Source organism: Podarcis muralis, chromosome 2 (genome assembly GCF_964188315.1).
Source record: "Podarcis muralis chromosome 2, rPodMur119.hap1.1, whole genome shotgun sequence".
Taxonomy (NCBI): Eukaryota; Metazoa; Chordata; class Lepidosauria; order Squamata; family Lacertidae; genus Podarcis; species Podarcis muralis.
Window position 1 is genome coordinate 124,580,964 of NC_135656.1, and position 10,487 is coordinate 124,591,450.

Here is a 10,487-nt window from a genome sequence, read left to right on the forward strand (position 1 = left end):
TTCACAGGATGTTTATGTTCTGATGTTCCTTTCGATTTCAGTTGGCCGGAGACTCAGAACAGAACGGTCATGTTTTCCTTTGTTCTGTTCAACGCTAAATAAAGTCTGTAAATTATGCTCTTCTGCGGTGCGAGCTTTTGGCTGTGTTTCTGCTGATAAACAGTGTACACAAGCCTGGAATGTGGCAATCTATTTCTAAGGCTTCGTGTCGCTAACTGCTGGATCTGCCTGTCTCCGGGAGATCGATGGACGTCCGGCACACGGCTTGGGGCCATGATGGACAATATCTCCCTGGCAGTTTCCCAACACGTACTACTTGCAATGCAACTTCCACGCTCCATGCGCTTTCATAGAATCTGTCGAGCTGGAAGGGAGCCGAGGGTCATCTAGTCCCACCCGCTGCAATGCAGTAATACGCCGCTGCCCCCCTACAAGGGATCGAACCTGCAACCTTGGCCTTATCAGCGCCGTGCTCTTAAACTGAGCCACCCGGGCTCCCCTTTCCCCCACCTTCTTGCGTGCCTGAACCTGTCCGCGTTTTGCATTCTAACACTTGCAAGCTCCATCCTCCAGCAGTTCCCTGACGCCGGCTGCGCTTCCTTTCAGGCCAGTACTTGGCAGCCATAAACTCACACCGTGTCCAATATCCTATAAAAAGCATTAATCGGAATACCTTGCAACATTTCATCAAAGAAAATTGAGATGCCCTATTCCATAATAATAATAATAGTAATAATTTTATTATTTATACCCTTCTAATCTGACTGGGCTGCCCCAGTCACCTTGGATAAAAATATAATAAAGCATGAAACATTTAAAAAAAACTTCCCTTCAGATGACTTCTGAAGTTGTAGAGTTACTTATCTCCTTGGCTTGGGGGGTGTCTAATAAAAATAAAAATAAATTATTTATACCCTGCCCATCTGGCTGGGCTTCCCCAGCCACTCTGGGCGGCTTCCAAAAAAATATTAATACGTCAAACATTAAAAGCTTCCCTAAACAGGGCTGCCTTCGGATGTCTTCTAAAAGTCTGGTAGTTGTTCTTCTCTTTGACATCTGGTGGGAGGGCGTTCCACAGGGCAGGTGCCACCACCGAGAAGGCCCTCTGCCTGGTTCCCTGTAACTTGGCTTCTCGCAGGGAGGGAACCGCCAGAAGGCCCTCGGCGCTGGACCTCACTGTCCGGGCAGAATGATTGGGTTGGAGACGCTCCTTCAGGTCTACTGGACCAAGGCCGTTTAGGGCTTTAAAGGTCAACACCAACACTTTGAATTGTGCTCAGAAACGTACAGGGAGCCAATGTAGGTCTTTCAATGTAACTTCATACATTATTATTGTTGTTGTTGTTGTTGTTTAGTCGTTTAGTCGTGTCCGACTCTTCGTGACCCCCTGGACCAGAGCACGCCAGGCACTCCTGTCTTCCACTGCTTCCCGCAGTTTGGTCAGACTCATGTTTGTGGCCTCCCCTCCCCATCCAGCTTGGTTTCCCTAGCCACTCGGAAACCCGAACCCTATGGAAATAGGGATATCAAGGTTGCAGGTTCGATCCCCGCACGGGACAGCTGCGTGGTACTGCATCTTTCCTCAGGGCCTGCAAGACAGAGCTGTTCCACCTGGCCTTTGGTTTGGACTCAGTGGGACCCTTATGTCTTCCCTCCCCTTACAGTTTTGATTTGTGGGCTACTTTTACAATGAGGCTGCTTTTCAAATTGCATTTTAACCTGTATTTTAAATTGGTCCCTCCCCCCATTATGTTTCTATTGTAATTTTACCGGTGTTAGCCGCCCTGAGCCCGGCTGTGGCTGGGGAGGGCGGGGTATAAATAAAATGTATCATCATCATCATAGGGGGTTGGACTAGATGACCATCGGGTCCCTTCCGACTCTAGGATTCTATGATTCTATAAAGTCAAGTGTTACTGGAAAAATTCGAGGGCGCGCTCGCCCTCGAGTGCTAAAATGCACGGGTTAGGGGGCGCAAATTACTTGCCTTGCCCCGGTTGCTGACAACCCACGCTACGCCACTGCCAGCAAGAGCTGTTTGGCAGGGGAAGAGACTCCGGTCTACTTTGCAGGGCTGCTGTAACGGGACCCCCTGCGCCCCGGCCCTGCCTCCCCTCGTCGGGAAATGGGGGTGAAACTGACCGGACCCCCCCTCTCCCGGCAAGGGATTAAAAGGGGGGGGGATGTCCCCTTCCTGCCCCGGAGGACTTTTTCCCAGGTGGGGGGGTCTCCTTCCCTGCCGCCTCCGGGGATCGAACCCGGGACTTTCTCAGGAGAGAATCAGGAAAACGGAGCTGGTTTGGGAGGAGGAGAATTGGTGTCTTCGGGGAGGGAGGGGCCACTCATTCCTCCCCCCCCCCCCGGTCAGTGAGCTCCGCTTCCTAGAGAGGCAGGGAGGGGGGCCAAGGAGGAGGGGAGGGGCCTGATCCACCTTTCCGGAAGAGGAGCAGCTCTGCGGAGGAGGAGGGGAAAGAGGTGCGAAATATATCTATATATTGGGGGGGGGAGAGAAGGAGGCGCTTTTCCTCCCCCTGAATCTGCAAACAGGGCAGCTGGGAAGGGGGGACAGGATTTGGGGCGGGGGGGTGAAATCTGGGGCGGATCTGGGGATCCGGCGAGCGGGGGAGGGGCTGGTTTAGGCGCTGGGGGGAGAAAGGAGCCCCTCCCCCCGAGAGGGCGCCTCCTTGGAGACCCCCAGCCCTTTGACTTGCGGGGAAGGAAATGGGAATAGCAGAGCGAGCAGGGGAGGGGGGAGAGGAGATGCTCAGCCGCCCCCCCCCCGGGAAGGAAATGGGTGGCCCCCCCCCCAGGGCTGGGACTTGAACCCAGGCCCCAGTTCCGCCTTCCCGCTGGCAGGAATCCCTGGGGCGCCGCCATCCTGGCTTGGTGGGTCCCCTTTGGGGGGAGAAGGGTTAATGGGGGCGAGAGAGGCCTGGATGGAGACCCCCCCCCTCTCCCTCCTGGGATGGGGAGAGATTTGGCAGGAAGGCTGAGCCGGCCAGGGGGGCCTTTGGGGAAAGGGGACCCTGGGGGGGGGGCGGAGGGAGGAGGAAGTTGGGGGGCGGAGGGAGGAAGGGAGCATCCCTGGGGGAGGGATCAAAGCCATCTTGGAGAGACTGGGGGGCCGCCTGCCTTGACTTCTCCCTCCTGCCCAGGAATCTGCCCCTCCTGCCCAGGAATGACTCCGTGTAGACCAGGGAGAGATCCCTGAGCAGGAGCCCCGATCCACCCACCCTCTCCTCCCCTGAAGCTCAGTCCTTGCCCTGCCTCAAGTCCCAGATCAGGAGCTGCAGGGGGCGCTGGGGGCTGTTAGAGCGAGTCCAACCATGGGGGGAAAGAGGAAAGGGAGGAAGCCCCCTTTATTATTCCCCCCCCCCCTTTGAGGCTTCTCTCTGGGCAACTCCAGTCTCTCCCACATGCCTGGGTTTCCGTGGAGAAGCATCTAAAGGTCCCCCCCCCCCCCAGACACCTGGGCCCAACTCCTCCTCTCCCTTCAGCCAGGTTGCCATTATTCCCACTATATCAGATCTCTTAACTCTGTGGGATTCAAGATTGTTATGGAAATGGGTGGGTTCCTGTGTCCCCCCTCAAGAGCCTGCCTTATTATTATTATTACAGTGGTACCTCGGGTTACATACGCTTCAGGTTACAGGCTCCGCTAACCCAGGATGAGAACAGAAATTGTGCTCCTGCGGCGCAGCGGCAGCAGGAGGCCCCATTAGCTAAAGTGGGGCTTCAGGTTAAGAGCAGTTTCAGGTTAAGAACGGACCACGAGAACGAAGTAAGTACCACTGCGAACGAAGCAAGGTACCACTGTACTGCAGTTTCAGTTATTCTTATTGTTATTTATTTATTGAATCTATTAGTTGCTTGCTCTTGCCCAGGGCAGCCCAAAGGGACTTACAACCAGTTGTTGTTGTTGTTGTTGTGTTCCACGGTGACACTCCAAGGCCTTCTTTGTCGTGTTTCCTGTATTTGGGGCGGCAGAGAGAAGGCTGTTCTCAGGGCCTGCTCCACCGTGAGGGAAACTGAGGCAGCCCCCTCAGGCAGCAGATGCAAGGAGGGGAGGGTGCTGAGTCCCATTTGGCCTGCCCTGATTTAACCCTCTATCCTCTCATCCAGTGGAAGGAGCTGTCCCATTGCCAGTCTCCCAGACACGATGCAGCCGCCTTGGGAAGTCAATGGTGCCGGATGATTTGGGAATGTGAGGAGTTGGTTGGACTGTATCAGGAAGATGTTGGAGATCACGGAGAAAAGAGAAATGAAAGCGTTTTCAGAGGAGGGGGAAGATGGAGAAAGTGTGTCCCCCCAGATAAGACTCCCATCTTCCCTGGCCATGGGCCATCCTTGCTTGGGCAGGTGATACTTTGAGTCCAACCACATCTGGAGGGCCAGAGATGCCTCAACTCAGCATAGAAGGTTTCTCTAGGGCTCAGTGTTACTTGGGAGTTGGTGGAACTGGATCTTAAGGGTTCTTGAGACATTTCTGAGGGATTGTGATTGGTATCCGGACCCTAACACTATAAATCCAAGGTGTCCACACTGAGCAGTTTATCAACCCTGCTGGCTGCTGGGGAAGACCTTCTGAAGGAAATGGTTTGCCCCCAAAGTTAATTCCTTCCTTCCTCCGCTGCTGCTGCTGCCCACACTAAAGGAATGTCTGGATGAAATCCCAAGAATGTCTGACTCCCATTTCAAAGAGATCCATTTGATATTCTAGAAAAAAGTGTGGCTAAGATTCTGAGTCACAATCATGGCAGAGAAATACAGCCAGGGAATATGAAACTGATCTGAAGATTGGTCTCTTCTTTACACTTTTTGTTGTTGTTGTTGTTATATTACATTCAGGAGGACACACCACTGGTTTCATCTTCTTTCTTTTCTTTCCCACAATGGGTATTATTCACCTTTAATACTCACCTTTTTCAGTGTCACACATATTTTTATCTTCTGGTCTTCAGATGAAGAGAGGTATAACAATTTAATAAATAATTCCCAGTTGGAGCAGAGCTAGAATATCCAGAAGCCCTTGGCCACCCAGGGCAAAGGAGGAAGAACAGTGAGAGAGGCCTGGACAGGGAATCTCCGCTAAGATAAGCCAGTGTCAGGAGGCAGGTGCGAGACCTGGCGGCATATAATTATTATAAATCATAATTGGGGTGAGTGTCTCAATCTGGCCTTCCCAGCGGTCAGGCTCCAGCTGCTTTCCTTCTGCATCTCCAGCTCTCTCCATTCAAGAATGCAAGGCTGAGAGATGGAGGTCCAACCCCAAGAACATTCTCCAACTGAGCACTCCTTCAACCGACCACAAGCACCAAGCCTTGTCACTGTAGCAGGAACCCCCCCACCCCAATCATTCTGTTTGTACAAACTTCACACACACTCACACACTACATACGCCACATTTCTGTTATAAATTCATAGAAAATCAACCATACATCGGATTTGCACTGTTCCATTTTTATTTTACTCCATATGACAAGGACTATCAAAGGGGGTGGCTTGGTTCTGGTCAGCCATAATCCCTTCACCATCCCAGCACATCCACAGGAGCCCTGCCCAGTTGCTATGTCAACCCTGATGATCCCAGACAGAAGACAATCAAGATCACAAAGAACTTGCATATGGGAGTGGGTTCAGCATGGACTGAAACAAAGGACAATGATCAGATCTTCCCTGGGGGGGGGGGGGGCAGGAAACTGCAAACTCCCCTTTGTCTCCTGGAAGTGACTCATGGGCAGGGGGAAAGGAAGAACCAGCCAGGTGACAGGACACTCAGGTTACCACCACAATTCCTCCCTCAACCCCTCCTTTCTGTAATGTATGCATGATGTCATCCCCTTCTGTAATGTATGCATGATGTTTCTGGGGATGGGCTTGACCTAGAGGATGGGAATTTCAAAAGTTTTTATAAGGTCTTGCACACCATCTTTCTGGGTCTTTTCCTCTCTCCTGCAAGTAAGGGGAACACCCACCCTGTTGCAACAGTTCAATAAAGGCCAAGCCTACAGGCTGCTGTTTTGCTCCAAGTTATCCTGGTTGGTGTCTTTGTTTTTGTCCAAGGGAGCCCTCGGATTTTTTCCGGTAACATCACTAGACTTATATATGGGTCTCCCAAAATGGTCAGTATGGACGTCCTGAGGCCAAAGGGACTGTGCAGGTGATGAATAAAGATCTAGAGGTCGAAGGGGACAAAATGTGGCCCAAGGGGTGGAGGATTATAGTGCAGCGGATGAAAAACTTCATGATGAATTTAGGATCCTGATTAATATTGGCCAGGTTCATGGAACATAGAGCAGCTCCCGTTCCTGTGAGAAATCACTTTTTATAAAACATAAACCCCACAGTTCAACCGTATTCTAAGATAATGCTGCTTCATTAACAATAATTAAGGGTTATGAAAGGCTGATGATGCATTACCATTATTTAACATTATTTCTTTTGCCTATGCTAAAAAATTGGAACATATGGAGGACAGGAGAGAATTTACAAGATGTTAAAATAAGAGCAGGTGCTAATTGATGTGTGTAATATTCCTTTGTTCTCTTCCTAGGTTTCCTTTCCCCCCGCTCCTCCCTGTTAAAAGAACACAATGGAGAAGGCAGTCAAAATTCTGGAGGGCCATGTCCAATGGGAATAACGAAGAAACCATATAAATTCATGGAATTTGAAAAGAGAGAGGAGAAACAATTTGAAAGTATGGAGTGTGGGAAGAGTTTCACTGACAGTGGAACACTTGGAAAACATCAGCGTACTCACACAGGAGAGAAACCATTTAAATGCATGGAGTGTGGAAAAAGCTTTGGTTGGAGTTCAAACCTTCGTATACATAAACACACTCACACAGGGGAGAAACCATATGAATGTAAGGAGTGTGGAAAGAGCTTCAGTCAGATTGGACACCTTAGAAACCATCAACGAACCCACACAGGGGAAAAACCTTATAAATGTATGGAGTGTGGAAAGAGCTTCACCGATAGTGGAACATTTAGAAAACATCAACAGACACACACGGGCGAGAAACCATTCAAATGCATGGAATGTGTAAAGAGCTTCAGTCAGAGGAGAAGCCTTATAATCCATCAACGGATTCACACAGGGGAGAAACCATTTGAATGTTTGGAGTGTGGAAAGAGTTTCAGTACAAAGAGGGGACTGAATATTCATCATAAAACTCACACTGGGGAAAAACCATTTAAATGTATACTGTGTGAGAAGAGCTTCACTGTTAGTAGAACACTTAGAATCCATCATCGAACTCACACAGGGGAAAAACCATATAAATGTATGGATTGTGGAAAGAGATTCAGTCACAGTGAAACACTGAGAAAACATAAACGGACTCACACAGGGGAGAAACCATTTAAATGCATGGAATGTGGAAAGTGCTTTATTGATGGTAAAGCACTTAATATCCATAATCAAACTCACACAGGGAAAAAATCATTTGAATGTATGGATTGTGGAAAGAGATTCACTTACAGTGAAACACTTAGAATCCATCAACGGACTCACACAGGGGAGAAACCATTTAAATGTAAAGAGTGTGGAAAAAGCTTCACTTCTAGTGGAGCAGTAAGAAGACATCAATGGACTCACTCAGGGGAAAAACCATTTAAATGCATGGAATGTGGAAAGAGTTTTATTGAGAGGAGAGAGCTGAGAACCCATCATCGAACTCACACTGGGGAGAAACCATTTAAATGTATGCTGTGTGATAAGAGCTTCACTGAGAATAGAAAACTTAGAATCCATCATCGAACTCACACAGGGGAAAAACCATATAAATGTATGGATTGTGGAAAGAGATTCAGTCACAGTGAAACACTAAGAAAACATCAACGGACTCACACAGGGGAAAAACCATTTAAATGCATGGAATGTGGAAAGAGCTTTATTGATGGTACAGCACTTAATATCCATAATCAAATTCACACAGGGGAAAAATCATTTGAATGTAAGGAGTGTGGAAAGGGCTTCACTTCTAGTGGATCAGTAAGAAGACATCAATGGACTCACTCAGGTGAAATACCATTTAAATGCATGGAATGTGGAAAGAGTTTCATTGAGAGGAGAGAGCTGAGAACCCATTATCAAACTCACACAGGAGAGAAACCATTTAAATGCATGGAATGTGGAAAGAGCTTCAATCGCAGTGGAACACTTAGAAAACATCAATGGACTCACACAGGGGAGAAACCATTTAAATGTAAGGAGTGTGGAAAGGGCTTCACCAATGTTGGAAATGTTAGAAGACATCAACGGACTCACACGGGAGAAACCATTTAAATGTATGGAGAGTTGAAAGAGTTTCTTTCAGAGTGGAACCCTAATTTCACAGACAGGAAACTTAGACAACATCAACAGACTCACTCGGGGACAAGCAAATAAATGTATGGAGTGTGGAAAGAGCGTCAATAGAAGTGGAAACCTTAGCAAACATCAGCGAACTCTAAAAGGGAAAACCACTTACGTATATGGAGCGTACATAGAGGTTCAGTCCTGATGTTCTTAGAAACCATCAATGGACTCGCAAGGAGGAAAAGCTTTAAGAGTTGAAACCCTACAATCCACAAACTGAAAAATCTAAAATGGTTTGAATGGAAGGAGTGTGGTGCTGGGATGGATGTTGGGATGTTTTTGCCTCTACGCATGGGTCTGGGAATGTTCTGATCAGTTCACATTGAGTTCAGTACCCTGACCTGTTCTTAACGCATTGTTGACCACATCTACGGAACGCGATTGTTATGTTCTTTCATGTCATGCAAAATCAATCATTAGTAATGGTTTAAGTCTTGATACTCAATCACTAGTTAATAGTTTAATAAGGAGGTTTCACGCCTGTCCAATTCTGTGTTCCCTTTCCCACCCTTTAATCTATTGATGATTAATACCTATATTCAACCCTTGCATTGTATTCATGTTAACCAATCAGCAACAAGCACATATGTGGAAATGCTATAATATTCAATAAAAGGGACTCTCCGAGACATGCTCGAGAGATGCCTCCCGTATGACACCTTGCCATTCGTCTGTCGCTTATTTCAACCCAACAGTGTGGGAAGTGTTTTGATTGCTTTATATATAGATAATTTTATTAATACAGTGGTACCTCGGGTTACATACGCTTCAGGTTACAGACTCTGCTAACCCAGAAATAGTGTTTCAGGTTAAGAACTTTGCTTCAGGATGAGAACAGAAACCGTGCTCTGGCGGCGGAGCAGCAGCAGGAGGCCCCATTAGCTAAAGTGGTGCTTCAGGTTAAGAACGGACCTCCGGAACGAATTAAGTACTTAACCTGAGGCACCACTGTATATAATTTTATTTACAAATTGCGTTCAAAAATGGAAGCATTCACCTCTGGGTTCTTGGCGTTTGAAAGCCCCAAACGTTCAACTTCCGAAGCGTTCTACAATCGAGATTCCACTGAGAATCCAGCAATAGTGTGTTGTCCAACGATATCCATTCTTTTAACCAACACAAAGAGGCTGCCTCGTAGTAGAAAATCTAGCAGTGCGAAGCCACCTCTATTTTTAGTATCTATCAAAATTTTATACTTTATTCTGTTTCCCCCCGCCAGAGTAATCATGAAATATCTCTTTGCCATTCGTTAAAGAAGCTTGTATTATTTATTATTGGTATCATTTAGAATAAAAACAGTATCTTAGGTAAAACATTTCTCTTTATGGTTGAAATCCTTCGTAAAAGTGAAAGTTTCATCCTCCCCTATATTTCCAAATGTTTTTAACATTTTTTGATACTCTTAACGTAATTGGAATATGTTGTAATTCAGTGTTTTTCAAATAAACCCTTATTTAGTCTCCATCTATACAATGAACTCTTTTCACCCCTCATTATCATCCATTTTGAGTTTTGATCTGATATAGTTCTTGGCTGGATCTCTACAGTCTTTAATCCTGTAGGCAGTTCCTTCAATATCCAGATCATGTTTCTTCTTCCTGCAGAATCCTTTGAATCAGAAGAACATGTTTACTCTTGTTCTAATGGGGGTCTGAATCTCCAAGCATCTGGGTTGGCAAACTAAGGCCTGTGGGCCGGATCAGGCGCAATTGCCTTCTAGATCCGGCCTGCGGACGGTCCGGGAATCGCCGCATGGATTGCCAGCACGCATGTTCTTTCCCTCTCCCTCACCCGGCGGTGCTCTTTTCCTCAGGGACTAGCAATCTTGTCCCACACCGGGTGCCTCCAACGGGGGGAGTCGGCTCACCCGCCTGCCTGCCTAAGCAGGGTGGCGCTGGGAAGGGGGTGTGACGCTGGCCGCCGGCTGCTTCTGAGTTTTCCTCCTGCTCCTCCTGCCTCTCCCTCAGTCCGCCCTTCCTTCCTTTTCTGTGCCCCTTCTCTGTGCCGCTTCCTGCACGCGCTTTCTTCCTCACCCCCTCCCTCCTTCATTCCTCCCATGGCGTTCAGGCGGTTTGTTGCAGTGGCCGCAGCTGCCGCTTGCGGGTTGGGAAGCAGCAGCAGGTGGT

The 10,487-nt window shown here is 48.0% G+C and overlaps 2 protein-coding genes across 3 annotated transcripts in view; one reads left to right on the top strand and one right to left on the bottom strand.

The window, feature by feature from the left end:
• LOC144326657 (uncharacterized) overlaps positions 1–10,487 on the bottom strand; it is a 279,931-nt gene that overhangs the window by 82,591 nt on the left and 186,853 nt on the right. The gene's annotated exons all lie outside the window — the stretch shown is intronic.
• Positions 2,427–9,023, top strand: LOC114592533 (uncharacterized). 2 transcript variants are annotated; one of them, XM_077923294.1, is made up of 2 exons: positions 2,427–2,475; positions 6,554–9,023. In XM_077923294.1, exon 2 carries the CDS (start codon positions 6,631–6,633, stop codon positions 8,287–8,289), a length of 1,659 nt encoding a protein of 552 aa, XP_077779420.1. In that variant the 5' UTR covers positions 2,427–2,475; positions 6,554–6,630; the 3' UTR covers positions 8,290–9,023. The 2 variants fall into 2 exon arrangements, with proteins under 2 accessions (XP_077779420.1, XP_077779421.1); XM_077923295.1 differs by lacking the exon at positions 2,427–2,475 and adding an exon at positions 3,482–3,781.

What these genes read in the sequence shown, in the direction of transcription:
- LOC114592533 (XM_077923294.1), top strand. Translation starts at nt 6,631, where the DNA reads ATGGGAATAACGAAGAAACCATATAAATTCATGGAATTTGAAAAGAGA.